The 27,982-nt window shown below is 52.9% G+C and overlaps 1 protein-coding gene across 5 annotated transcripts; it reads left to right on the top strand.

Annotated features, from left to right (window-relative positions):
- Positions 1 to 10: 10 nt before the first annotated feature.
- CEP164 (centrosomal protein 164) lies at positions 11 to 27,905 on the top strand. Of its 5 annotated transcripts, none has more exons than XM_085081785.1 (32): positions 11 to 72; positions 1,847 to 1,936; positions 2,264 to 2,375; positions 2,597 to 2,819; positions 2,931 to 3,056; positions 3,617 to 3,736; positions 4,074 to 4,151; positions 5,852 to 5,962; positions 7,742 to 8,176; positions 9,517 to 9,600; positions 10,459 to 10,542; positions 13,506 to 13,591; positions 15,050 to 15,196; positions 16,712 to 16,927; positions 17,995 to 18,129; positions 18,296 to 18,512; positions 18,727 to 18,804; positions 19,037 to 19,168; positions 19,419 to 19,541; positions 19,673 to 19,807; positions 19,999 to 20,082; positions 20,463 to 20,531; positions 20,765 to 20,943; positions 21,438 to 21,564; positions 21,977 to 22,041; positions 22,201 to 22,408; positions 22,641 to 22,748; positions 23,393 to 23,507; positions 23,971 to 24,315; positions 24,689 to 24,755; positions 25,016 to 25,184; positions 27,173 to 27,905. In XM_085081785.1, the coding sequence occupies exons 2-31, from the start codon at positions 1,858 to 1,860 to the stop codon at positions 25,158 to 25,160; spliced, it is 4,233 nt and encodes a 1,410-aa protein (XP_084937911.1). In that variant the 5' UTR covers positions 11 to 72; positions 1,847 to 1,857; the 3' UTR covers positions 25,161 to 25,184; positions 27,173 to 27,905. The 5 variants fall into 5 exon arrangements, with proteins under 5 accessions (XP_084937911.1, XP_084937912.1, XP_084937910.1 ...); XM_085081784.1 differs by having other exon boundaries at positions 12 to 72; positions 25,016 to 25,132; positions 25,902 to 27,905; XM_085081787.1 differs by having other exon boundaries at positions 24 to 72; positions 1,716 to 1,936; positions 25,016 to 25,132; positions 25,902 to 27,905.
- The last annotated feature ends 77 nt before the right edge of the window (positions 27,906 to 27,982 follow it).

The raw sequence follows: 27,982 nt of genomic DNA, 5'->3' as shown, positions 1-27,982 counted from the left end.
GCGTGGAGGGGGCGGGACCCCAGCGCAGCGGCTCCCGCGCTCCGGCAACGGGCGGAACGGCAGCGCGCCACGGTGAGCGGCGGGCGGGGAGGGTCCCCACACCGGGAACGGGCCCGGCACCGGGGGGCTCCCCTCGGGGAGCGGAGGCTGCGGGGAGCGGCTCCGCCCCGCGCGGTTCCGGCCTCCCGTCCCGCGCGGGGTCTGGCGGCTCTGCTGGGCGTGTGTGATGTGGCGTGGCTGCTGTCGTGCTGTGGGCGAAAACGGCTTTTTTCTCTATTTTTTAAAATACCCTGTTAACCAAAGCTGTTCGTCCTCCTCGCCAGCCGCGCTTTCTCCGTGGCTCCAGGCTGGCGCGGCGGCGGCTGTGCTGCGGCTTCGGTCCTCTCTCTGTAGAGCCATATAACGGTTTTTCGGTTGGAAGGGACCTTAAAGCTCATCCAGTTCCACCCCCCTGCCATGGGCAGGGACACTTTCTGCTATCCCAGGTTGCTCGAAGCCTCGTCCAACCTGGCCTTGGACACTCCCAAGGATGGGGCAGCCACAGCTTCTCTGGGCAGCCTGTGCCAGGGTCTCATCCCCTTCACAGGGAACAATTCCCTTCGAATATCTCACCTAAATCCCCCTCTTTTAGTTTAACGCTGTTCCCCCTTGTCCCCATCTATCAGAGGTGCCCCTCAAGCATGGAACGGGTCCCGTGTGCAGCGAGGCAGAGTTTACAAAAGAGGAGTGAGCCCATAATTCATCCCCCAGTGCCAATGCCAGGGATGGGAAATGGGGCTGATTTAATTTTGGGAGAGGAAAACAGGAACAGAAGGCCCCGAGCGAGTTGCTCACATCTAAATGGTCTTACTGGGGAGGTTTGGGAGGGGGAGTGGTGTGAGCTTGGTGATGCTGGTTTGGTTTGGAGTGTCCTGAGGATATCTCTGCCTGTAAACTGCCAGGATTAGTTGCTGCTTCTGAGACTTGCTTTACATAAGAGTTATAAATCCAGAGTGGGCTGAGGACAGAGGGAGGTGAAGAGGGCAGTGGTGGCTGTGTTAGAGGTGGTGATCCTGCTGTGGGTGGTTATCACTGCGGTGTTAATGCTGCTGGGAGGTACCACAATCCCCTGGGTCTCACGAGAAAAGCAGAGGAGTGCTTTATGCATTGAGAATTTGGGGGGTTTTAGGCTGAAATGTTTGACTTTGTCATTCAGCTGTGTGTTTGAGCAGTGGGTCTCCCATATTTGTGCTGGCCAAATGTGGCCATGCAGAGCCACAGCTGGGGATGTTTAAGGTGACGAGGTTCAGGTCCAACTGCCTGGCCCTGTGCTGTTTGGGCCGTTAGGGTGCAGCTGTGGTGTGGCGTGAGTTAAATCATAAAGTAACGAGCCCCAGGTGGAACAATGTTAACGGTTAAATTTGGACCCTTGTACAGCCTTTGAGGTGCATCATGAAGTAATGAGCCACAGGTGGAACCTGTTAAATTAGGATCCTTGTACAGCTTTTGAACTTAGCTGTGGGATGGTTGGAGAGGCTGAGGTGTGGGGAGATGCAGCTTTGTCGCTGTGCTTTGGGAAAGCTGCTTGCTTTCTCTTTCTTCCCTTTCTCATTTCAACTTTTTTTGTTTGCCTGCTTGAAAAGTGCCTGATGTTGATGTTTTCTGTTGAAATTTGAAGACCTGGGGGATCTGATTATAACTTTGTGCCACTTCAGCTCTGCTCCCTGTTTCCACAGCCCTTGCAAGTGTGTGTGGAAGCTCTTGGATTTGGTGTTGCTGCAGCAGAAGGACTCTGCCGTGTGCTGGGGGATGAGGAATTTTAATTTCTGAAGTAGTTGTGACTCTGCTGGCTCCATCCCTCTGCCAGGTGTGGGATCCATGGCGGCACCCTTGCGGATTGGGAACCAGCTCGTTCTGGAAGAAGACTACAGTGAATCCTACGTTCCTCAGGAGCAAGGTGAGTGTTGCTCCTGCCAGGAGCTGGGACAAGGGATTCAGGCATGCAGGTCACTGCCAGGTGTATTCAGAAAACAGGAGTTGGTCTCTGAAGTGGGTGGAGAGGGGAGAATCCATGGGGTTTGAGAAGAGGCAGAGCTGAATGTCATTTTGCAGTGTCACTCCCTGTGTCCCCAGCCTGGCAGGATGGGCTCTACAGGCACACAGGACTGTGCTGGTGGTTTTGGGCAGCTTTGTTTTGGGCTTGGGATTTCCCAGTGTGCCCACTGAGTTCACAAATTTCCCACTGTGCAGACTGAGCTCACAAATTCCTCTTCTGTTTCCCCAGAAATCCGGGATTTTGCACCGACAATCGGGATTGACCCTGACAAGGAGTCAGAGCTGCTGTGGCTGGCCAGGAAGTGCCTGGTGACACCACTGCCCCCTGAGTGGAAAGCCTGGTGAGAGCTCTGGCAGCAGCTGCCCTGGGGACAGGACAAGGGGAATGGCATCAAACTGGCAGAGAGTGGGGTTAGGTGGGATATCAGGAGCTCAGGGCTTTTTGGGGTGGCAAAAGAAGGGGAAAAACTGTTTGGGAAGCTGGATATGAGTGTCCTAGGAGAGCTGCTTCCCCAATTTTTTATGTTCTCTTTCACCTTTCCCTGCTGTTTTTGCCATGCAGCCAAGATGTCACTGGTGACATCTATTTCTTCAACTTTTCAACTGGCCACTCCATGTGGGAGCATCCCTGTGATGAGCACTACAGGCAGCTGGTCATCCAGGAGAGGGAGAAGCTGCTGGCACGGGGCAGCTTGAAGAAGGAAAAGAAGGAGAAGAAAGAGAAGAAGCAGAAGAAGGAAAAGAAAGAAAAGAAGAAGGAGAAGCTGTTCCTGAAGCAGCTCCCTGTGAGTAGGCTCTCCTTCTGGGGAGGGCTGGGCAGAGGATGAACAAGTGGCTTTAAGGCCACAAAGTGCCTTTTGAAGCTGTCCTACCAGTGATCTCCCTGTGCTTTCCAGCCCCTAGGCTCCCAGCTGGCACCCATCCAGCCTCCCCTGGGCACCCTCTCTCCTCTCCGTGTGCCTCTGAACCTGGACGTGGGCAGTGTGGCTGACTCCATCCTCATCCCCAAGGAAGGAACTCAGGTGGGGCTCCCTCTTCCCTGGGAAGCACATTGCAAAGGATCACAGGCATTGGGGGCATTTAAATGACAGCATTTGTGATCTTCTGTCAGTATTGAAATACTGTTGGATGTTAAAAATCTGTGTTTCTTTTTCTATTTCTGGGGAGATCAGTGCTAAATTAGTGGTGAGCTTTCTTGGTGTCCAAATGAAGCATGACAAACAGTACAGATAATACAATTTAATAAACTATTTTCGGTCTTCTATTTGAGAAAGAAATTAAAAAACCTGTTGTCCTGATGAATGTAAGGTTTATGACCACGTTGAATTATTTATATATTTATTTATTATTAAAATGTGATCCATAAAAATTAAGTGGTTAAGAAATTGATCCTTTAAAGGAAAGCAAAGCAAAATATGTGCAAAACATAGAAATAATCACCTTCACAAAAAACCAAACATGTTAAGTGCTAGGAATCTGAGCTCCCTCCCAGAATCCAGCACTTGCTCTATGTCTCAGTGGTTCTCTATCTCCCCTTTCATGCTGTCTGACCTCTCACTTCCTTTCCCTCTGGCCTTCACAGCCTGCACAGATCTCTAAGCCCACCAAGAACCTGCTGGACTTGATCTGTGAAGAGAAGAGTTCCTCAAACCTGGCAGTGCAGGAGGAATGGAGAAATGAAGAGGAAGAAAGCGAAAACGAGGTATTTGTGTTCTCTGGCTCTTGCTGTACCCAGAGTGCTGAAGCCTCCTGATGCTCCCCTGGTAGTGGCTGTTCCCTTTGCCTCTGGGCTTGCATTTGTGCTGCCTTTTCTTTGCGCTCTTTGGTCCCCAAAAAGCGTCTAATCCTATTTTCACATAGTAATCCCTATAAATCAGCATCTGCCACGGTGTCATTCCAAGATGAATTGGCTGTAGGTGCATTGCCATGGCTCTGCTGCCTTATTTCACTGCTGAGAAACCCTCCCTGTCCCTCCTGTGGGATTGCAGGGGTCTGAACTCAATTTTGACCTTTTCCTTTTTTTTTTTTTAACCCTTCAGAGTTTCCATGGGACATCAGGACTGTTTAAAAACGTGTACCTGGATGTTGAAGCTCTGGGAGGCAGCTTTGAGTTTGAGGTAAGACCACAGTGATGGGATGGGCAGGGGAAGCTGCCCAGGTGGGAAAGGAGCTTTGGCACTACCAGGGGTTGAGAGGGCAGGAATGGTGCCAGAGGATGAATTTCCTGTGTCACTTGGGAGCAGGACAGCCTGGAGTGGTTGTGGTTTGGCAGCTGGGACTTGAGGAGACATCTTTGCACAGGCTGGAGCTTTGTTTCATCCTCAAATAGGAAAAATAAAGCCAGGTAGGTGAAGCAGGCAAGGTGGAAATCTGCTTTTCCAGGGAACAGCAGGAGAAGGGTCTCAGGTCAGAGGTGCTGCTGCACTTGGTGTGGGAGGAAGGCTCAGTGGGGAAGAGGCAATTCCATTCTGTGTGGGGCTTGCCAGGGCTGTGGAGGGAAGGCTGATTCTCAGCTCTCCCTGCAGTGTTGGCACTGGGGAGAGCAGAGGGGAATGTCCTCTGGGAATGCTCTTGCACTGTCACTCAGCTCTGCAGGAACCTTCATGTGGGCTGCACGTGGCCACCTCTCAGTGGCAACACAAGCCCTGTTTTTCTTTCTTCCTGCACTGCTGATAAATCCCGTGGCTGAGACACAGAGCATTCAGTGCACCCAAGGCCTTGTGCAGACTGTGCTTTCCCTGTGCTTCCTTAGCTGGGATCAGGCTTAAGATGACAAGGGCACAATGGGAAGTGCGTTGTAAGCAGCTCTGGTGATTTGGCCCGACTGTTTGTGCTGACATTAATCCTTTCTCACCGCTTTGAAAATCCTGTTCCACTATCTGAAAGGCAAATTAATTTCTTTTAAAGTGTTTTAGAGTATTTCCCTTATCCTTTTCACAGCACACGAAAATTAAGCTGTAAAGTACTTTGCTGGAGAACCTATTCATGGTGCTGGGCAGGATCTGCAAAGGCTTATGCTAAAGTGGATGTGACAAAGAGAGCCCTGACTCTCTCATCTCCAGACAACAAGCAGCCTGTGGGGGCCCAATTCCTCACTGAAATGTTAATGTGTGCAGGAACAAAGAGCTGTCTTGGCATTCCAGTGCCGCGGGGATGGGGCTGGGGGAATCCATTATGGAATGGCAATTGCTGCCCAAGAGCCAGGCTGTTAGCCCAGATGGGTGATAGCCTAGTCCTGATGAGATAGCTGCCCCGACTGGAAAATGGAATTCTTTTGTAGCTCCATGAGATGGCAGTAGAAAAGCATTGCTAGGAGTGAGCTTCAGCCTGAGCCTCAGCCTGTTCTCCTGCTTCGTTGCAAAGCAGGAGGGAAGGGTTTGTGTAGCAAGTCCTGAGGGGGAAATCTAATCTGTAATGGGTGAAATAATGAAGAAAGTGGCTTAGTGTAGCCCGTGGTCAGGGCTGAATGCCTGTATTCAAAGGAAATAGGTGGTTTTAGTGACTTGCTGAGACAGAATGTTGGGTGGAGTGGAGGCAGCACTGGACATGGCTTGCAGGGAGATCAGAGCTGGGAATAGTCTGTGGGAACAGTGAATCCATGGAGCTGACCAGCAGGAAAAGCAGCAGTGAAGCCTCCAACAGCTTGATGTTTGGGAATCTGGGCCTGTGAGCTCCTGAGTTCCCAGGAAAGCTGTTCAGCTGGGGAGCTTTCTGCTCCATGGCTGTGTGTGGTGGGTGACCTGTCAGAGGTGGGTGACTGTTCCAGCCTGGCAAGGTGGTGTGGGGAATTCTGCAAGTGGCTGTGTCCCCCCACTAGGAGAAGAGCAAAGAGAAGCAGGAGAACCATGGCAGCCCATCAGCTGGTGCTGCTGAAGCTGCTCCCCAGCCCCACGGGAGCCCTGAGGAGGAAGCTGCCAGCCTGGGAGAGGTGACAGTGGCTCCCTGGTGTCCCTGCCCTGCTTGCACGGTGCCAGCCAGGCTTTGCATGCAGTAGGCAGCTTCTGGTGGTGTGGTGTGTGTCTGTAGCTGCTTGGCTTGTTGCTGTTGTTGGTTAAAGTTTCGTGCTGATCGCTGGAAGTAATGATTTGATAGGCAGGAATTTCCCATCAGCGAGTGCCACTCAGTGCAGGGAAAATGTTACAGCTTGTGAAAAGATCAGCTAAAACTAGTTATAACCCAACTGACTTGTCCAGCTCTGAAATTCATAGAAAATCCAGTCTGTTGCTGCAGGAGGAAAAACCTCCCTCCTCCTCCACCTGTGTCTGACTGGCACAGTTCCCTCTTCTGCAGAGTTGTATTTGTGATCATCAAGGTGTGATGTTAACAAAAGGTTTGCCCATAATTGCCATTAAAATAGGATTCTGCCAGCCAAAGGGATTATTCTGGGATATTTTAGCAGCTGAGATGAACTTGCCTGGAGAGAAATCCTTTTGTGTGCACAGCATTGATGGTATATTGATATATTCTGGTGTGTGTGTGTGATTCTGATTCAAGCATCAGAGTCCTGCTTGGCCTCATTTGGGATATCCTGGATGCTGCCAGGGCTCCTGGTGGGATGTCCTCAGGAGAACTCTGAAGCAAGTTGTCCAAAAGGAGCATAACTTTCCAGCCACCTTAATCCCCAGATAACAGGAAGGGTGACTAAAGAAATTCCCCTTGCCCAGGTTTCTCTGGGTTGTGATGTCCCCAAGGAGCTGTGGCTGCTGAGTGACTCTGGGAACCTCTGTGAGCTGTCAGTAGCAGGGAAGTGCAGGTGAGGCTCAGAGCCGCAGGAATTTTGGGAAGTGCCCCGGGGGTTGGATTTCTGTCCTCTCCACCCTGCTGGTCGCTCGCTCAGCCCCGAGCAGATCCCGCAGACAAATGCCACACCGGGGAAGTGCTCCGGGCTGGGAGCTGCCAGCGTTGCAGTGGCACTCTGATAAAAATACACCGCTAAAATATGCGCTCAGTGTACGGAACACGCCGTGCACAGGATGCAGGGAGTGTTTGACAAGACACCGCGGCATTAATAAAACAGTGAGGGAGTGGGACGTGCGAGCAGGTCTGTTTGCATGCTGATGAGGGAGCCTTCTCCTGGCTATTCCCCTCTCCACGGGCAGTGTTGTGGCCTCCCTGCTGCTGGGAGAGGTGGTTGAATCTTTGGGTGACTGAGCTTTCATTTGGGGTTGTTTTTCCCCCATCTCTCAGCCTCCTGTGTTAGTCACGGGCTTGTTCTGAGCTCTGAGTGGTGGCTTCAGTCAGTGCCCACCCTCCAGTCTGTCCCACTGGAAAGTAGGATGGTGATCCTGCCTGCTTTCCTCTGCTTAAAATGTCAGGCAGAAGTGAAATGTCCTGTCGTGGTCTCTTACAAATTTCCATCTCTCACTGAACAGATGCAATGTGGAAACATAAATGGGTCTGCTGTGGAGCATGTCGGGTGCTCCCAGGGGCTGGTGGCCTTGAACAGCCACTCTTATCCACTGGTGAATAAAAAAAGCAACAGATCAAAAAAAAAACAAAAAGTCAGAACCCAAGAAATGAATGAGATTGTGTCAATGGAGTCCCTTGCCTTGGAATGGGACTGTGAGAAAAGAAGTCTAACAGGTCTTGAAGTCACCCAAAGCTTTGTGGTTTTGCTGCTTGCTGTAGGAGAGCCTGTGCTGTTCCTGACTCCTGCATCCCCCAGGGAGAATGCTGTGGCTCTAATTGTGTTTGACTTGCTGCCTAGAAGGAGTCTTTAAAATCAAGACATCCTGAGGAAGTGCCAGAGTCTTCCTTGGATTCTGGTGCTGCATGCCCTCCGTCTCCAGTTCAGATCCTGCCCGGAGATGCTGACAGCAGCCTGTCTGCCCAGAACAAGGAGGAGGAACTTGCTGGGGATGAAGCAGTGGAAAAAGAAGATGCTGAGGTGGAAGAAGATGCTTCTGCAGCTGAAGAGCTGCCTCAGCCTGAGGGGGAAAGGAGCGCAGCAGGGATGGATGTGCCTGGCTCTCCTGGGTGTTCCAGAGCTGCCTCTCCGGCTGTGGAAGAGGCTGAGGCAGATCAGCTGGGGAGCCTGGCTGCCACTGCTGACACCGTGTCCTGTGGAGAAAAGGTACTGCATGAAGAGAGGGAAGAAGCAGCAGCTGATTCAAAATCAGAGAACAAGCTGGATGATAGCAAAGTAAGAGACCTGCTTGCCTGGTTTTGGTGTTGGCTGTTCCCATCGTCTCGTCAGGCCCTGACTCAGGAAAGCTCTTGGACCACTGGTTTTCTGTGAAGCCAGTCCAGGTGCTTTCCTGGTCAGCAGGGCAGTCATTCCTGGGGGGGCATGAGTGCTCTGAATCCCCAGATTGGCATCTTCACGACTGAGCTGGGCAGTCATTCTCTCCTGCACACCAAGTGCTGCCCAAAGCCACTGACAGGCAAAACCCTCGACTGCGACGCGTGTTTTGAGTCTGGGAGGAGGAACAGTCTCAGCTTCCAGTGCTGCCGTCTGTCCTGGGCGAGCAGGGCTGATAATGAAGCTCACGCCGAGCCCAGCTGTCCGTGCTGCTTTGTTTCTCTCCTTCTGTTGTTTCTCTCAGCTTGCTCAGAGCTGGGGCAGACGTGTAAAGAGCTGCCAGGCGCTGCGTTCGCGGCTCCGCGAGGTGCGAGGTGGCAGTGGGGAAGGACAGAGCCTCAGGGCTGGCTCTGGAGCTGGAGCTGGGAGCACAGAACCTTCCAGGCCTCCCATTCTGTGAGGAGAAGTGGCCACAGTGCAGAAGCAGGGCTGGGGCTGAGTGTCACACGGGCTGGCCCTGCAGCTGGGCTGCCAGACACGCGCTGTCCGCTCGTGTTCACGCTCCAGAGCAGAACCCGAGCCAGAATGTGGGATCTGATGAACGATCTCTCTCCAATCTGGCTGCCTTCCTGCTGATTTTGATGATTTCTCGAGTTCGCTGATGCGTGATGTCTGTAAGAAATGATAAACTACAAAAGCTGGCGTGTTTTCCAGGCTCTGTCCTGAAGAGCTGAGAGCGTTGCTTTCCCAAACTCATCTGTGTGCTTTGTGCACCTGAGCTGGTGTGCTGAAGTCAGCAGGGCCACAGGGTGTTCCCACCGAGCAGTTCCCTGCAGCTGTGAGTGTCTGGGAATGCAGGAGCCCTCGCTGCACTTAGGCACAGCAAAATGGAATTTTAAAGTGCTTTTATGGCCCCAGCGCTGTTGTGGGTGGTGGGCTGGGAGCTCTGAGAGCTGCAGAGATCTTGCAGATGGAGAGGAAGCAAGTGCCCTTTATCAGGGATATTTGAAGAGCACTTCTTTGCCCTCCCCAGCCCTGCCTCCTGCCCTCCTGTGAAGTGGAGTTTTGTGCTTGTGTTGTGGGTCACACATCCTTGGTGTCTTCCCCATGCTGTTCAGTCACCTTTTCTTCCCTGAGAGAGGCCAGATTTGTGTTCCCAGCAGCAGCTGCCGTGTTGGGAATGCCCAGGTGAAGCTGCAGGGGTAGGACATGTTCAGGCTGTAATGTGTGTTTCCTCTCAGCTTTCAAAGGCATCCGAGGGCAGCAGCTGTGAGCAGGACTTGCCTGTCTCCAAGTGCTCTGAGGATGAGGTGGTTCAGCCTGTGGTGAGTCACCAAAAGCTCCTTATCCCTTGGGGTTTCAGGTTCCTCTGGGATCCTGCATGCAGTGGGTGCTGTGCCCACCTCCCACAGTGCCCTCACAGCTGTGGCACAGGCCAGCAGTGTCACCCCACACCTCACAGACTGGGTCTGTGGGTGAGGTAATATCCCTGCAAAAGTAGGTCACGTAGAGCTGAGGCTGTACTTGGATAATTGCGAAAAGGAAAATAATGAGCAATGTAAAAATTGTGCTTTAAGGGGCTCGGCAGCTTTTGCTGAGGGGGTGTGTGTGGCTGGGAGACTCTGCTCCCGAGGGTCCCTGCGGGAGAGCAGCCCTGGCATGGGGGGAGATGCCCATCAGCATCTCTTCATCTCCACAGGAAGCTGCCATTGCCATCTGCCAGTGGGAGCAGAGGCAGCGTGGCCAGCAAATGGCTGAGAATATCATTATTTGCTGCGCTGGTACGAGCCTGTGCTGGCAAGTGGCTCTGGCTTGTGTGGGCACAGGAGCCCCCCAGACTGCCAGGAGGGGGGATGGCTGCTGGGGCTGGCTTTGAGGAAAGAAATCCCAGGAAATGTGCAGCAGGATCACAAAGGGGAGCAGTAGAGGCTGGGGATGATGTGCTCCCTTTGGATGTTCCTTGTGCCAGCCTTGCCTGCTGAGGCTGTGGCATGAAAAGGTGCACTGGGAATGTGACAGTGTGTCCTCTCTGAGTGGCACTGATGTCCCTTGATCCCTTGAGGGACCCAGTGAAGGGAAATGCTGCTGACCTGCTGTCAGTGGGGATTGAGCCCTGTTGGGATTTTGGTCTCAGCATCTCTGGTTGCTCATCAGAGACTGACCATTTCTGCTTTCTTTTTTAGGACTTGGACTGCAAGAGCCAGCTTTCTGTGGAGGCTCTGGATGTGGGGATTGTGTCTCCTGATCTGGACAGTCCTGAGTGCAAGGTCAGTGCTGTGTGAGTGACCAGGGGTGATGTGTGAGCAGGCAGGTGACGTCCTGTGGTGTCAGGAAAGCCTTGCAGAGGTGAGCAGGAGCGATGGGTGAAGTGTCAGGGGTCACAGCAGTGCCACCAGTGCATTGTTTTTTCTGCAGAGGTGAGGTGCACAAAGAACACAAACCCTGAGCAGAGGTGGCTGGAGGGATGTGCACAGGCAGGCTGCCCTGTGTGCTTTCCCTGCCCCAATATGAGAGTCAATAAATAGCTTTCCTGGGGAATGGAGGGAGTAGAGTCTATTTTCCATTCTTCTTTTGTGAGTCCATTTGTCCTTTTCTTTCTCTTAAGCAGATGGGAAGGATTTGTGTGGCAGAACAGGATAGAATCAATGGGAAGAAAAGGAGGTTAACTCCCTCTGACAGATTTTGGTAGAGGGAAGCTTATTTTTAAGCATTTGGTTGTCTTGCCTGCTTTAATGTAGGGGGAAAAGGGGCTCCTTTCAGGAGGCTGTGGCACATGGAGAGTACATGTGTGCACATGTCTGTGTCAGTGCTGGCCAGGCAGCTCTGCATGGAGATTGCTGTGCAGCTCAGGTTTATCCTTGTCCTCTCAGCACGGCTCTGAGTTGGCTTCCTCAGCCCCACGTTCCTCTGGAGCCCTCCTGCTCCATCTCTGTGCTGGTTGGAGGGAAGATCCAGGATCCAGCTGGGGTTACTCAGCCTTGCCCTGATTGTGAGCAGATCAGCTGCTCCGGAGGAGAGACCCTGAGTGGCAAATTCCCCACCTGTCCAGCAGAGAGGAGCAATCCTGTTTGCAAGGTTGTGTCTGGAGAATACACCTGTCCTCTTGTGCCTAATAATGAGCATAATCAGATGTGAAGGGAAAACAAAACATATGCCTGCTGTGCTCCCCCTCTCCCTCCCCGCGGCGCAGGCACTGTGCATGCAAATGCTGCTTGGAGCAGCCACGTTTGGGTTATTACAGCCCTGTTTGGGGAGAGGTGGGTGTGAAATGGTGCTCCCTGCAGAACTGCAGCTGCTCCTTTGTGTCTGTGCACAGAGGCTCGGCTGGAACGGCTCGGGGTTGTAGGAATGTGCCTAATTCCGTGTGAGGAGCTTGCCTTGCTTTGAATGTATTGGCAAAATATTCTGTTGTTTAAAAAAAGAAAAAAGACACCTCTGGCAGGTCTGTGGCACAGAATTGGAGGGGTTTTGTTGGTGTGTTTTGGCAGGAGCTGTGGTGGCTGCAGAGGCTCTGTGGGATGTGTCCTGCTGCTCCTTCCCCCTTCCCTTGCCAGGGGTTGGAAGTGCAAGATGCAGAACTGTGGAATTGTAGAATATCCTGAGATGCAAGGAACCCACAAATATCATCGAGTCCAACTCCTGGCCCTGCACAGGACACCCCAAAATCCCACCCTGTGCCTGGCAGCATTGTCCAAACTGAGCTCAGGCAGCTTTGGGGCCATGACCATTCCCTGGGGAGCCTGTTCAGTGTCCAGCCCTGAGGAAAAAGGCAAACCTGTCCCAGGTGCTCAGTGCTGGCACTTTGCAGCATGGTCTGAGCTGATGTGGATCCTCCCTTGGGATCTGGGCTGTGCACAGGGAGGAGGTGGCCCATTGTCTGTCATCCCTGTGTTCACACAGCTGGCTCTGTGTCTTGAGCATGGGAAGTGTCCTCTGGGGATGCAGCTGGGTGGAAAACTGAGCTGCTTGGGGTTCTGGGACTGCTGGGGATCCTGGGGCAGCAGGAAGGACAAGGATCTGATAATTCCACAGACAAAATCTGCCCTTGTTCCCTGCAGGTGGGTGCTGCCTTCTCCCTCCAAACGTGTCCAGAGGTTCCTGCAGCCCATGATTTTTGGGGATGGGCAGAGGGGCAGCAGCAGCCCCAAGTGTGAGCTCAGAGGAGTTACCCTGTGAGCGTTTCCCTCTTTCCAAGACCATCTCCTTCCCCATTTGTCTGGCTCCTTCCTGTTCCCAGGCAGTGGTGACAGAGCCCATTTGGAGTGAGGAAACATTTGCTGAGCTCCTCGGTTCTGGGGAATTGGAGTCATTAGTTACAGGGGCAGGAGGGAGCTGGGGGTTGAGGGGCTCTGCCCAGGCTGATGTGATGGAAGGTGACAGCACTTGCAGGGAATCCTTCTGCTGTTTGCTCTGCTGAACATTTGCATAAATTACTGTGGGTTTAATTCTGAGTTGTTCTGGCCCTGCTCCACGCAAGGTCCTGCATGGCAGGGGCTGAGCTCACCTGGTGGAGTCCCCAAAAATTTATGAATGGGCCCTTCCTCTTTCCTGTGGGGCTGACAGGTGAGGGAGGAAGTCCTTCCCCTCCCCAGGTGTCCCTGCTGCAGGGACAGAGGGATCTGGGAGGTGACAGGTAGGGAAAGGAGGAGCTGACTATTTCACATTCAAATATTTTCTATCCATATTTCAAGTATTTACTGTGCCATAAATAAGCCAGCTGAATGTTCAGTGTGCTGCCAAGGGGGCTGCATTCCCCCTGAGGTACCCTGGAGTCAGAAATCCCTGGATTGGTGACTCTGTGCAGCCCAGCACGTCCTGCCCTAGATCCAGGATGGGAGGCAGGACTGATGTGATTTTTGGTCCCAGGCAATACATCCTTTGCTTCATTGCCACAGCACTTTGTGTGTGTGACATTTCTCTTTTTGGAGATTTTTGTCCTGTGCTTTCCAGGGAGTTTAGTGTGACTTGGGATTGTAAAATGACCTTCAGGAAAGAAAAACCTTTGTCCTGAGTGCTTAGTGCTGGCAGGGAGTTCATCTTCTGTACTGAGAAGTTCTCAGGCCTCTCCTTGTGCTTCTGGAAGGATTCCTGGGATGGTTGGAGACCCTTGGTTGCCCTCAGGAGAGGAGCCTGGCACATCCCACATTCTGGGACAGACCTTCAGCAGAACCCTGTGAGGTCTTTGATAGTAAAGGAGCCACAAATTCCACATGTTTGCTTTTACCTGCAGGACCAGGAGCTAGAAAAAGAGGAAAATGACCAAAGCAAAGCCAATGAAGAGGAAGAGCAAAGCAAAAGAACAGAAGCTGCTGAGAGGTATGGTACAGACAGAGCCACTGAGGAGGTGTGGGCAGCTCCTGCTGCCTGTCCTGCCCTGTCCTCCCTGCAGGCTGTCCAGGTGTGCTCTGTGAACTCCCCCAGATGCTGCAGCTTCTCATGGGGTCTTTCCCACTAAACCTCTCTCTTCTCCTGCTGCCTTAGCCCTGTCTCAGCAGCCTTCAGCTTCTGCCTGGCTGGGCAGTGGCAGTGCCTGTCCATCATGTCCCTGGGGCTGCCCCAGCTGTGGTTCTGCCTCCCTCACAGCTCCCACTGCTCTCTGTGAAAGTGGAGCTCTTGCCAGGATGGGCTGAGCCTGTTAATGCTGTGTGTTGGCCCTGGGGTGTTCAGTGGGTAAGATGTGCCCACTGGCCATTGCCTGGTGACAGCCTTACTGGTCCTGCTGGGCTGCCAGCTCTCCACAGGGCTGAGTCTGTAGCTGAAGGCTCTCAGGGTGTCTATTTCTGGTGCCAGGAGAGTCCAGCTGTGATGGGAACAGTTCTCTTCCTTCCACAGAGGTGGCCTTGCCCAGGTGTGAGCATTAAGCTGTTTTATATCCTGGTACATGGGCAGATTCCCAGCTGTTATCCCAAGAGAAATTCTGGCTTCCAGACCCTCAGTTACCACAAGGACTGGGCTGTCTAGGGGAGCTCTTTTCAGCCTGTTTGTGGGGATTTGTTTGGAACAGTTGGAATGAGCAGTGATCCCTGTGCTCCCTCGAGCCTCTTCTCCTTGGAGAGCCCCAGCCTGGCATTTCCAGACGAGTCGTGTCAAAGCTCTTGGCCTCCACTCAGAGTTACACATTCTCCAGGGTGCTGGGAACCAAGGAGCTGCTGCCTGTGCCAGGAAAACTCGTGAGCAGGAGCTGCAGTCCATCCTAATGACTGGCTGTGTGGGATTTGCAGCCTTGTTCTTGGAGGAGCTGTTGTGTGAGGGTCTCCAAAAACACGTTCTGCCCGCAGGAATTGTCTCCTTATTGCTTGGTTCCTGCTTCCCAGCTGAGCATCCTCTCTTTCTCTCTGCCTGTGAAGCTGCTCGTGCTTGCCTTGCCTCTCCTCTCCTCTCTGTGCTTCTGAGACGAAGTAGGACTGTAGATACAAACATGCCTGCCAACACTTCCATCTGTAATTTGGACAGCAGTGTGAGTATGGCTGGTAGGGCTGACACACCTTGGGGACGTTCTCCAAGGACCTGGAAAGAGTGGGATAACCCAGGGAAGGGATCCAGAGACTGATACCCATTATATCCTCAGCTGCCTGTTAGTCTGACGTGAGATGGTGGGAATGGTGTGGAGCTTCCCTGTGGCTCTGGCAGCCCCGTGTTGGCCAGGCAGGTCCTGTTGGCAGGCATGGCTTGGAGCCCAACTGTGTCACCTGCACATCCTTGTCCACCTGCAGCAGCTGCTTGACTCTGACCTGAGCTAATCTCACCTTCTGTCCCCTCTTTTGTGCTGCCAAGCGAGAGGGATCTCAGTGCTTGTGAGACACCAGTGGAGCTCTTCGGGTTAGAAAATCCTGATGGGGCAGAGGCTGCGGAGCCAGAGCCAGAGGAGGGAGCACTGCATAGCCTGCTGGATCCCAAGGAGCTTCCAGCCCCAGAGAACATGTAAGGGCTTCGTGTCAGTCCCTGGTGGTGTGACTGTGACAGCTCTGTCCCTTTGTCCCCCTCCATGGTGGCTGCAGCTCGCGTGTGAAGCAGGAGCTGTGTTTTTTGGGCACAGCAGCAGCTCAAGTGCAGATCCCAGCAGCTGTTCTGCTGCCAGAGTGCCAAGTGAACAGCCTGAGCAGCAGCTCAGCCCTCGGGGTCTGTGGCTCAGGACTCTGTGGGATGGGAGAGCTGTTTGCTTTGTGTTTGGGAAAGCCTTTCCCGTGCTGGTGTCACTGCTGAGGCTGTGAGTGTTCACCCTCCCCAAGAAACACACACAGAACTTGCTGAGTGATGCTGAGCTGGGGGAATGGCAAAAACCCATGAGTTCACCTCATTTTACAGCTGCTGGGCACGTTGGTGGCACTGAAATAATGAGGTCAGAGCTCAGCTCGTGCCCAAGCCACTGCTCTGTGCTGCTCCATGGGTGGAATTTGTGGATTCCTACCTGCAGCTCCCTGGGATGGAGGATCTCAGTGGGTGTGAGTGTGCTGACTTTGCATTCCGTGCCAAATGACACATCAGCAGATGCAGCTGGAAAAATGAGGCAGAGTGTCTCTGGGGACAAGGTGCTGGGGAAGGAGTGTCTGTTCTGTGAGGAGCTGTGGTGCTGTGTAAACGTGTGTGTGCTGGCTGGATCTCCTTCTGAGCACAAACTGGGGCAAAAAGAAGAATGTGATAACCAGGTGGAAGTGGCTGAGTTGCTCTGCAGAGCAGCCTGATAAAGGACACCACTGAAGGGGGATTGTTCCAAAACCCCACGACTTTCCCCTGTCTTGCTCTTTTTGCTAATGGCTGCAGAAATGACCTTTTCTCTTCTGACTAGAGGCTGAATAACTGGGACTGTTATTTCCCTGATTCCTGGCAGAAGTCCCTCTGCCTTGCACTGCCAGTCTCCCAGCATGGTGAGACCTTCCTGCTCCAGCCTTCACTAGCAAAGAACAAAACTCTTTCTTCCTAGACTAATCTCAATTTTTCCCCTCCTTCCCCTTCAGCTTCTCTCAGACCTTATAATTTTGCTGCTGTCTGAAAAAAAATAAAAAAAACTTAATTAGAACCAGATTGGGTTTGAATTTTTGGAGTGCTGAGGGCTTTCTGTTGCCTGGAGCTGGCAAATTCCCAGCACACTTTAGGTTACAATTGCAGAAAAATACCTGGTCCATGAGAAGCACCAATCCCTGGGCTGGGAGCAGCTACTGATGGCATCTGCTCTTGTGCCTGGCAGCCTGGCAGGGTTTTTCATGAAGTGAGGCTTTATTGCCCTCACAAGGTGAGCTCTGGTGGGCCAAAATCTGAGTTATTTGGGCCTGAAATGCAGCTGAGGCTGAGTTTAATTTACCAGTTGGAGGTTCTCTGGGAGTCAGCAAGGGGAGCCACCAGTCCTGGTATCTGCAGTGAAGCTCTTGGAGTAGGTGGCTCTGAGATTTTTGGTTTGGAGTTGATGCTCTTTCACAAGGAGCTTTTTCTCTTTGGTAGGCAATCCGAGAAGGAAATCGAGCAGTCCTTGAACCAGGCTAATGATGAATCCCTGGAGGAAATAGTCAAGGAGGTGGAGACAGAGCTGGAGCAAGAGGAAATGCATTTATTTCAAGCAAAGGAGGAGAAAATTCAGCAATTCCAGGAGGAGATGAGGCAGCAGGAGGAGGAGGAGGAAGCTGAAAAGCTTCATCAGCAAGAAGAAAAACCCCTGAGGTACTTTCCTTTTTTACCCCATCTCCTCCAAGGCTTTCCAAGGTGGGATTTCATTGCTGCTGGCCACAGACTCGTGTCCCAGGCACCACCTGGGAAATGGTGCTGCTTTCAGAGCTGGGGGGAAGGAACAACACCAGGGCTCTCAGGGAGGAGGAGGAGGATGGATGGACAGTCTTTGCCTGGCACAGTGCTGTGTGTGAGGATCTGCAGATCCTGGGATGGAAACTGCCCTACTGGCAGGCTCAGAAAAGGTTTTCCCACCCTGACAGGAGTGGCAGGAGAGCATCCTGCAGGATGAGCTGTGATTCCACACACACAGAGCTTCAGAGCTCCGAACCTGTCGGTTATGGTTAACCTGGGAGAAGTTTCCAGTTCAGCGCTTGGAGCTCTCCCACCTGGCAGATGCTCAAATCCTGGGCTAAATGGTAGTAACAGCACTGGAAATGGGAGCATTAGAGGAGATGAGGTGACCCCAGAGGAGCTATCTGGAGCTCTGATGGTGGATGTTTTACAGAGGGACTTCCAAACAAGGCTTCTAGGAATAGGGCAGGGATGGCTGTGTGAAGCCAGGATCTGATAGCAGTGCAGAGGGTGGAATAGCACTGGCAGTTGTGTCCTTTCCCTGGGGGAATTTTTCTCTTGAGGCTTCTGTGTTACCTTGCTGGACTTGGTGCTGATGTTCTGAGCAGCCAGAAACAGCATCTTGACATGAAACATCGTGGGGGTGCAGTCTGGGTGTGCAGGAAGATGCAGAAATGGCACCTGAAGGGAAAAAATGTGTAGCAAGAGGTATAATATGGAAATATGGAGCTTCCAGATGTGCTAATGCTTTCATGAACTTTGTTTGGGAGCCTGCATCCATTTAATGAGAGTTGATTTAATTTACCTGCCAAAAAAGAGAAAAAAACCAACCAACCAACCGCCCCTCCCAAAAAACCACCAGACCAAAAAACCACCAAAACCAAGTGTAAGCTATGATAACAGCTGAGCTGTAGCCCTTGGGGAGGTGACTGGAGAATATTGAAGCCTACTGAACCTTTTTTCTTCCTTTTTATTTTCTGTCTCAGCATTGCAGAAGAGGATTTGGCAAAATCTGAGGAAGAAGAGGAAGAGCTGCGTGTCAGAGAAGAAAAAGCTGAGAGACTGGAAAAGCTGCGAGCCCAAATCGCCTCTGAGATCGAGGCAGAGGAGGAGAGGATGAGGTGAGAAGTTTCTGTCATCCCTGAGGATATAAACTGCTGGTTGGGGAGGGAAGGATGCTACACATCCCCAGCAGCTGCTCAGAGCTGGTTCCTTGCTGTGGCAGCAGTCTGAGCCCTGACTGTCCAGTGCTGGATCCTGACCTCTGCCTTGTTCCAAACCCACCAGAGCAGAGCAGGAGGCCACGCTGCAGAAACTGAGGGAAGAGTGGGAATCCCAGCAGCTAGTGGAGAAGGAGAGCCTGGAGAGGAAGCAGCAGCTTGCCTTGGAGGAAATGAAGCTGGAAATGGAGGAAGCTCGGCAGAAGGAGTTGAGCCAGCTGGAAGAAGAGAAGGAGCAGTTCCTGAGAGAGCTCAGGGAGAGGTTGGACAGGGAAAAGAAGAAGGTGAGATCTTTATTGCCACGCAGGGCTGACCTTGAGCTGCTCCTGTGCACCTGGCTGGCATGGCAGTTGTAAAGATTCTCCTTGTAGGGATCCAGTTTGGAAGGAGGAGTTACCTCTGTGCGTTTTGATGCTTATGGATAGAATTTAACTGCAAGTGCATCTTCTCCCCAACTTAGAGGTTTCCCAAGTGACTGTTTTGCTTGTTTTCCTGTAGGCAGCAGAGGAGCTGGAGGAACAATTTGCCAGTGAACTCCAGGAGCTGAAGTCTGCAGCAGAAGAGAAGCATCATGAGGTGAGGATGGTGTCCTTAGAATGTAAATTGTTGGGGTTTTTTTTCTCTCACACTGTCACCAAAGGTGACCAGGGAGGGTATCATTAATTTTTTTTCCCCTCCCTAACCATGGCTCTGGTCTGGCTCAGCATTTGGCCCTGCTCCAGGCAGGGGGTGGTGAGGCTGTGGTGAGGGCATGGAATGGATCCTGTGGGAAAGACTGACGAGGCTCTGTGGGTGGCTTTCCTGGCAGGTCATTTCCAGCCTGCAAGCCCAGCTGGCAGAGGCACACAGCAGCCAGGAGGCCCAGCTGCGTGAGGAGCTGCAGAGAGCAGAGCAGAGAGTGCAGCAAAACGCCCATCAAGTGAAGGAATATGAGCGAGAGGTGAGTGTTGGGTTTGAGCTGCTGAAGGTTCTTCATGCTCTCCCCTCAGATGTGGGGTCCCCTGGCTGGGGTGACAGTATTGCTTTGGGGAGAAGGACATCCCTCAGCATGTCAGCTCACTGGGGTGAAGCTTTTGTGCTCCCCAGGACACAATCCTGGATTTGAGCTGATGTGGGAGGTTGGTGTTTGGGAGGTCACTCTGGCACAGTGCTGCAATTCAGGGAAACCTCTTTCCCTGTCACCTTTACAGCTCAGTGAGCTCATGAGCGAGAAACGCCGGGAAGTGGAAAAAGACCACGAGAGGAGAATGGAGAGGATGAGAGAGGAGCACCAGGAGGCTCTGGCACGGATCCGGGAGCAGTACGAGGAGGAGGTAGTGCTCTCGGGGAGGAGGCTGCAGTCGGTGTGATGGGCTGTTTGCAGCGAGCCCTGTGTGCCTGAGCTCCATTCCTGGAGAGCCCTGTGCCTCACTGAGGTGTTTCCCTGTCCCCCCTGGCCGGGCAGGAGCGCAAGCAGAGGGCAGAGCTGCTGGAGGGGCTGCGGGTCGAGGCTGCGCGGCTGCGGCAGCTCCATGACAGCGAGGTGAAGGCGCTGCAGGCAGAGCTGGAGGGGAGGCTCTCCGCCCTGCACAGGGAGCAGGTGAGCAGCAGGCTCTGCCTCTGGCCCTTGGGACTCCTGAGGGATGGCTGGGATGCTCCACAGCTTGTCCCCCTGCCACCCTGCACAGCGCAGGGTGACAGACACGAGTGGCAGGTCATGCTTCCCAGTTGGTGTTTTCCTGCTGAGGGAGGAGTTTGTGCCATTCCCTGTAACTCAGCATCTCTGTGCAGGAAAGGAAGCTCCAGGACTCAGAGAATGAGCTTGAAATCCAGAGGAAGAACATCCAAGCCAGATCAGAGCAACTCCTCAGGCAGGTGAGTTGGCCTGTTGGGCTCACAGAGCTTCCCTGATGTGTGCCAATCCTTTGGCTGCTTCCTCATGGGGAACTGTGCAGAAAGCTCAGCCAGGGCTTCTGCTGCCATCCCCCTTAGAGGTAAAACTTCATCACAAGTCACAGCAGGGCTGAGCATTCCTGCTGCTGGTGTTTGCTGTGGAATTCTGAGCTCTGGGTTTGCTCAGTGCTTTGGGGGGACAGTGAGTGGCTGTGAGAGGAGTCGTGAAGCAAATCTGACAACATTCTCTGTGTGTTTTGGAATGGGCTAGAGACTCAGGCCTGAGCTCTGTACCTGAGGTGCTGCCCAGCATCAGCAGTGTCCTGGCTCTGACCCTGCCCTGCCTTGTCCCCTGTGCACAGGAGGAGTCCCTGCGGAGGAGAAAGCAGCAGCTCCTGGATGAGGAGGGACGGATGCAGCTCGAAAGAGATGTACGACCAGCTGACCCCTGGAGAGAGGCTGAGCTGTTTTGGGGCTGAGGGCAGCACCTTAGGACTGGGGCTTTAGGGAAACAAAATGCTGGGAGGTGGATTAGATGTGTTTCCCAAAGAGATGAGGATCCTGTTCTCCCAGGGTTGGTGTGTGTAGCTGTGGGACCCTGGCAGCTGTGTGACCCTTTGCTCCAGGGGGAATGACTGTGAGGGATTTTCTGCTTTTCTCCTAGGAGGCTGCTCTGGCCTCTCAGCTGCGCCTGGAGGAGAGCAGGAAGGAGCATTCCAGCCTGCTGGAGTCCATCTGGCAGCTGCGGAAGACCCTGGAGGAGCTGCAGGACCAGAAGGCTGAGCTGGAGGCTCAGGTGGACTTGCTGCAGACACGGAGCCAGAGGCTGCAGAAACGCATCAGGTGGGTGTGGGAAATTTCCTGTGATAGCAAAAAATCTGTCCTGTGCCCCTGAGAAACCTCTCTAACCTAACCTGGGCCTCTCACTGACCTCTGAGCTCTGTGTTGGGCCATGTTCCTTCAGAATCCTGAGGTGCCCGTTGAGGTCACAGAGTTGCTGGGGGCTGGTTCCAGATTTTTTACTAACTCAGGGTATGAATTTGAATTTCCTCCTTCACCTCTGCATGCCAGGTTCTCCTCCACACCTGCCCTGGGAGGTTAATGAGGTGCTGTGCGAGGGGCACTGAAATGCAAAGAGGTTTTCCGAGGTGGCTGAGCTGCTGGGGAAGGGTGGGAAGCAGTTTTCCTGCTCAGACAGGGCTTACACTTGGCATAACACCACAGACCCAACACTGTCTTGCACACCTGAAGCCCTTTCCCTCCTGGAATCTGGAGGTCACTTTGGACACCACTGCAGGCTAATCAAGTGCCTCTGCTGTTGCTTTTTGCTGTGGCAGCGAGCTGGAGGAAGCAATCAGGAGCAAGCAGGAGGCTCTGAAAGAACTCGAGGCAGAAGAAAATGTGGACTCTCCAAGAAAGCAGGATGAACTCCGAGTTGAAGACCTGAGAGAACCTTCTCAAGCTGTGAGTAAAGCAGCCTGTGAAGGTGTTTGCCTTGTGAGATCTGAGGCTGCAAGTCCCTTGAAAATCCCAGCATTTGTTCATTCTGTGTGAAGTCATTTGAGAGGCAGAGATGGATTTCTTTTTGCCAGTGTGTTCAGTAGCATTTGCAGATGTCTGTCTATTATTAGTGGGTGGAGTGTGGGATACTCGAGTCAAAAGCAGGGCTTTTGGCAGAATAGAAACATCTTTGTTATCGTCAAAAGTCACATCAAGAACATCCCTGGTGCTGTGTCTGGATCTGGGCAGTGCCATGGTGATGTCATCCCAAGATTTTGCTCCTAATTGGATTCTTAGGGGGCCCTAAGGAGTTCTGTTAGGAGTTCTGTTTCCCCCATACATATTTCTTAGTTTTTGCATTGTGTCACCCTCTCAGCCCTCGTCCAGAGAGCCTTCCCCAGCCTCGCAGAGCCACGAGGAGAGCGACTTCCAGTTTGACCAGTGAGTATCCATGTGCCAGCAAAGCATTTTTGCTTTGCTTTTCCAAGCCAAACTTTTAGCTCGGTTTGGCACACAGTGCACTGCCAACCCACTTTTGGGGGTGCTGTGCGAGGTGTGCAGCAGCACAGGGAACCAGGACACTCTGCCTCTTCCCCACAGCGTGCAGAGCTACATCTCTGCAGAAGAGATCTCCCTGCGGAGTGCCAGGGAGTTCCTGCAGCGCCAGATGCGCTCGCTGCGCAAGCGGCGCTCGGCGCTGAAGGCTGCGAGTCTGCAGTGGCGCCAGGAGCTGCGCAGGGCGCAGGAGGCTGTGCAGGATCCCGAGAGCTCCCAGCTCCTGGAGGGAATGCGCCGCAACCTGGAGGAGGTGAGCTCTGGGTGCTGCCCCTGCTCGGCTGTTGGGCACCCCTGGATCAGCTCCTGGGGTTGATGACCCTCTGGGGTGTGGGTTTGGAAGTGAAACCTCCTTCTCCTGAACCTGCTTTGAGCCATGTGTTTAGCAGACTGAGGTGATGAAAGTCACCCCAGCTGCTAATGTAGATTGTTTGCTGTCATTGCTGTTTAATTTCGCTCCTCGGCCTGGCTGTTGGTCTGTGCAGGAGGCAAAGAAGCTGGACAAGATGAAGTTGGCCATGCAGAAAGGACAGGTGCTGCTGAAGAAGAAGGAGGAGAAGCTCAGCCAGCTGGAGTCCTCACTGCAGGAGGAGGTAAACTCCAGCATCCCTGCCCAGCTGCATTCCTCTGCCCAGGGCTCTTGGCCTCCTCCCCCAGGCTGGGGGCTCTGAGGGGCTCGTGGTCCCTGTCAGGACTGGTGCTTGCCAGCAGAGCTGGGCTTTGGGAACACTTTCTGTGAGAGCACCAGACTGCTGAGTGTGTGGCTGCAGAAAGCAGCTCAGTTTGAGCCTGGAGAAAAGCAGAGCAGGTCACCTGGTGTGAGCTGGGATGGAGTCTGCTCTCCTGACCAAGGCAAACCTTGGAATCTCTGGCTCTGTCTGGGGCAGCAGGAGATGCAAGGGAACGAGAGTTTTGATGGTCAAGCTCTTGCCCTTGGCTCAGAGAACCCAGCCCTGCAAGAGTGGAGAGGTTATTTAAAGCACAAACCACGTTGACTCCTGCTGGAAGGGCTGATTCACGTGGCTGCTCGCTTTGGCCTCTTGCACTTTCAGAGCCAAAGCAGTCTCTGGACACTCAGATTTTGCTGTCAGGGGCTGAAGACAAGTTTGCCTTTGCTTGACCTGTGCCTGACTGCAGTCCAGCTCTGTAGACAAGCTGTAGGCAGCTTTCCAGCAGCTTTTATGTTCCAGGGATGATACAGCAGGTTTTGTTGGCATTGTTTCCTCCTCCTGACCAGCTCTCAGATGAAGATACGCTGAAGACTTCTCCATGCAAGAAGATGGTGACTTTTGATCTGAGCAGCTCTGAGGACACAAGCAGCACATCCAGTGGGAATCTGGGCCAGTCTAAATGTAAGTGTCCAAGGTGTGAGGCTCTGCCATTCCCTCTCACCTCCATGGTGTCCCTGTTCTCTCTGTGCTCAGCTGTGTCTAAGGCAGGTCTGGTGTCCATGGCTGGGACTGTTTTCCACCCCTGACTGCAGGACCTTGTTTCCTGCCTGTAATGGCAGATAAGAGGGATGGAATGTATGAGTGGAACTGCCTTTTAAATCTCTGCGGATTATGAAATCTCTCTGATTTCCCTCTGATCCTGCAGAGCTGTATTGCTCTTCTGCAGGAGTCTGGGCTTCCCCTTCCTCCCATCCATGGCAGGAGAGACTGCAGCAATTCTTTCTCTGCTGCTCATGCTTTTCCTTGGCCTTTGGCTGCCTGTAACTGGAGTTGTGATGGGGGAAGAAGGGCAGGAAAATGGGAGGGTTGTGTTGTTTGCACAAAGGCTTGTCCATGATCCGTTTTTTCCCCTTTCTTCCCTCAGTTGACTTGAGGACAGATTTTTGGCCTGTCCTCCAGCAGGACAAGATCCAGCAGCTCAGAAGCTCTGTGCAGAACATCACCAGTGAGCTGCACAGCGTGCTGGGGCTCCTGGACTGCCTGAGCCACCACCAGTCTCCTCTCTTCACCTCCACAGCCCACGAGGGCATCTCTGTTCCCACTTACTCCTCCCTGGGAGGCCTGCTGGGGGGCAGCTCCCTGGGGAACACCCCCAGGATGTCTCCCATGGACCAGTGGGGCAGGAGCAGCAGGCTCAGCTCTGGTTACTCTATCTCAGGGCAGTCAACAGACAGCCTCCTGGCAGAGAAATGGCACAGGTATTTCCCAGGTGAGTCTCCTGGCCTCGTTCCACCTGCTTGCTGCCTACAGCTCCTGATTTTGCAGCCCTGCAGGTTTCCAGTGCTGGGAAGGGTGGGTGCACTGGTGCTGCTGGTGGGAAGGAAGGGTGCTGATGGGGTGAGGGATGAGAAACTCATTCCAGAAGAGCAGCATGTGGCTGATCCTGTCATCACACCCAAAACAGGAGTAAAAGAGCCAGCCCTCTGCACTGGGAGCCTCTTCCCAATGGCACAGAGGGATGTCCATCTGTTTCCTTGGTGTACTTTGTGGGGACAGTGTGTCTGTGGCACAGGAAAGCAGATACAGCTGGACATAAAGCCCTGTGGGTTTGGTGGGGTCTGCATTTCATGTCTGTTTTCCAGGTGGGTTCTCAGCAGTCAGTGGGAGTTCTGTGCCTCTGGACAGCAAGCTGAGATACATCCCTGCAGAGTAAGGCTCTTCTTCCTTGAGGTGTTTCACTGTGCTGCTGTTGTTTCTCTGCAGTGATTATTATCACTTATCACATAGCAAGTAGATAATAATTTGATAATAACTATGAACTACTCACTAAGGGGATAAGTTATACTATCAGTATATATGTTAGAGGAGGAATTTTTTTCTCCAGCAGCCCATCATTTTCTCATCTCTGGCATCATTTCTGCCCAGACATTTTTTCCCTCACTTATCCTGTCTCTCTCCCACTGTCACAGAGAACAAATACAGCTCTTCCAGCACTCCAAATTCCGTGAGCCAAAGAAGAGGAGCATCGAAGGGATGATTGAGAGCAACAAGAAATGGCTGAAAGAGGTCGAGAAGGAATCCAAAGCGTATCTTTTACCTCGCTCTGGTCTGTAATTGCATTCCTGCTTCCTGCAGAAGGTAGGAGGAGCTGGCAGAAGGGATGTGAAACAAAGTATTGAACAGCAATTTCAAGGCCTTGGCTTCTTTTTTTGTGGAGAGGAGTGTGGTGTTGGAGCATGAGTGACCTGTGTGCTGCTCTTTGAGCTCTGCTTGGCTGAGGGAATCTCCCTTCCTTTCCCTGGCTGTGCTGTGATGCTCTTTAGTGATGCTGCTCTGCTGTAAAGCAGCAGTCTGAGCTGGGAGTGTGAGAATTTAAAAATTTGGAACAAATGGTGCAGAATGGAGGGTGGGGCAGGGAAGAAGGGAGTCTGGCTTTGCAGGCCATGGATGGAGCCCTTGGCCAGGGCAGGCCCTGCTGAGCAGCCTGGGAGGAGCTGAGGGCACCTGGAGGTGTGTGGGTTTGGCATGTGGTGGGGCAGAAGGGCTGGGCTACCCCAAAGCTCTCCAGCTCTGTTTTGAGGGTCTTGTAGCACGAGGTAGCAGAGAGCAAGACCTCTGTGTGCTGTGGGCAGGGATGCTCCCAGGCTGTGCTGGGGCTGTTGGTGTCTCCTTGGTGCACACCGACATTAGAATTCGATGTCTCTGAATTCCCTAATCCCCCTCTAATTCCACCTGACTGGGCTGCAGCAGGCTAAATCCAGCCTGTGTGCCCAGGGCTGGCTCAGGACCTCGCTACCTGTCCTGTTGGTGCTAATTCCTGCTGTAAGCCAGGCTTTTCCTTCACCCAGCTGTCAGACCTCTCTCCCTGCAGGCACAGAAGCCCCCAGGCAGCAGCCCCAGCCTCCTCCAGCTGGGACTGGATGAAAACAGAGACATCAAGGTGTACCACTACTGAAAGGTGGCATTTTTCTGTGCAGGGATGGTGGTAGGGCTGTGCAGTCTCCCCACCCCGGGCTGGGTTTGGGTGATGCCCACCCAGGCACCTCCACTGTGCCATGTGTGCCATGTCCTTGAGACGGAGTGTTTTTGCAAGAGAGTGCAGGAAGGAGGAAGAGAACTTCCCAGGCGGATTTTTCTAATCCTGTAATGTGTCCAAATATACTTTATAGACTGTTTAATCCAGCAGTGACATATCAGGGCTTCAATAAATCAACATTTCCCTCATTAGTATTCCGGCGGTGGCGAGGCAGAGCTGTGAATCACGGAGGACTTTGAGTAACTGGTCAAGGGGGAGGATGTGAATCCAGCTGGGGCTCTGCTGGAGGAAATGTGTCAGGAAATGAGGCTGCCCTGGTGCCCAGCAAATGCTCCGTGGCAGGTGGGCCATGTCAGGTGGCCTCTGGCACTTGGGAGCAGCAGAATGGCTGTGGATAAAACCAGGGAGTGACACGTTCTGGCTCTTGGGGAATGTTGTGCTTGTTTGGGGTGGAAGCAGTAGGAACTGAGCCAAGAGTGGTAGGTCTGGACAAGCCCTCCCTGCTCCTCTGGTGCCAGGCTGGGCAGAGCTGTGCAGCAGAGCAGCTGCTGGAGCTCTGTTCCCAGGTCATGGATGTGATGGCAGCAGGAGCAGGGATGGCAGGAGAGCACAGGGAATGTCTGCTGGTTCAGACACGGCTGAGGAGCTCCTGGGAATGTTGAGACAGCCCCTTCTGCATCCTCTGTGCCCAGGGGAGAGGGATCCAGAGCTCAGCTCAGCAGCTGGGATCTCTCTCCCTGTGCAGGGCTGGGGAGCCATACATCCTGGAGCCTGGCCTGGCTGCTCTTGCAGCAGCTCAGCAGGGATCCTGGGAGAGCAGGGATGTGGGATGACTGGAAAGCTGGCTGAGGGGCTGGGATGAGCAGCTCCTGGACCTCAGCTGTGAGACAGTGGCTTGTGGTGGATGCTGTGGTGTTCCTCGGGAAAGGATTTATCCCAGAGGGTATCCCAGCCCGCTGAGATACTTGGAATTGGAAGTGGTTTTGCTCTACCCAGAGGGAGGAGTCAGGCTTTCACAGAACGATGGGATTTGGTTGTCTTTGTCAGTATTTCCTCGGAGCTGACTCTAAATATTTTATGCTTTAAAAAGCAGCCGAGCCACTCGCCCGTTCTGGCTGACGAGGACGCTGCACTTCAAGGGAGCCCATCTGTGAGAAACCATCTTCAAAGCCTTTCTCCCGAGACAGCTGGTAGAGGGAGGCTGTGAAGCTGCTGCCCCACACCCCCTGTGCTGTGTGAGCCCCTCGGGTGGGTGAGGCTGGGCAGTGGGGGGAGGCAGAGCCCCCCTGCTCTGGTGCCCCAGTGCTGTGTGCTGGCACACGCCCTGAGCCTGGCTGTTTACACCCCAATAGAAATATATTTTTGTTGAATATCGTTTTAAAACTCTTAAGGATGTACATATGTATTTTATTTTTTCTTGCTGTTTTTTTTTCTTAGAATTTTTTGTAATTATTCAAGCAGCCTTATTTCTTCCTAGGAAAGGAGGGATCAAAACACGGGTGTCCCATCTGCTGGTGGATTGCACAAACCCCTTTCTGTAGGGATTTTGCTTTTAGTTTCCTGGATACTCAGAGGGACATGTGGTGATCCTTCCAGTCAGGAGTTTTAGAAGGAAACCCACAGTTCTAGCTTGCTGTGGCCAAAGCCATATCATTGAGTCTGCTTTGTGTTTTGGGAGAAGCACGGATTAGTGGTGCAGAGAAACTCCAGTTTCTTTAGCAATAACTTGGTTTGAAACATGCTCTGTTTTCCTGTTAAAACCTGGGTTAGCAGCTGTATCTGGTTTTGTATAAATTAAATCAACATGAGCCTGTTTTGTATGATGGTGATGGTTGTCACTGTTTTGTTGTAGCCCTAGATATCCACCTGAACTTACCTGTCACATCTCCCCTTGCTTGTC

Source organism: Lichenostomus cassidix, chromosome 24 (genome assembly GCF_008360975.1).
Source record: "Lichenostomus cassidix isolate B80296 chromosome 24, HeHo_3.0, whole genome shotgun sequence".
Lineage (NCBI taxonomy): Eukaryota > Metazoa > Chordata > Aves > Passeriformes > Meliphagidae > Lichenostomus > Lichenostomus cassidix.
The sequence above is the reverse complement of the archived record's forward strand: the minus strand, read 5'-3'. Positions and strand labels throughout refer to the sequence as shown.

What these genes read in the sequence shown, in the direction of transcription:
- CEP164 (XM_085081784.1), top strand. Translation starts at nt 1,858, where the DNA reads ATGGCGGCACCCTTGCGGATTGGGAACCAGCTCGTTCTGGAAGAAGAC. An exon ending in TCCCCAAGGAAGGAACTCAG is followed by an intron (nt 3,057 to 3,616) that starts GTGGGGCTCCCT and finishes TGGCCTTCACAG; the next exon opens with CCTGCACAGATCTCTAAGCC. An exon ending in TGGACAGGGAAAAGAAGAAG is followed by an intron (nt 18,513 to 18,726) that starts GTGAGATCTTTA and finishes GTTTTCCTGTAG; the next exon opens with GCAGCAGAGGAGCTGGAGGA.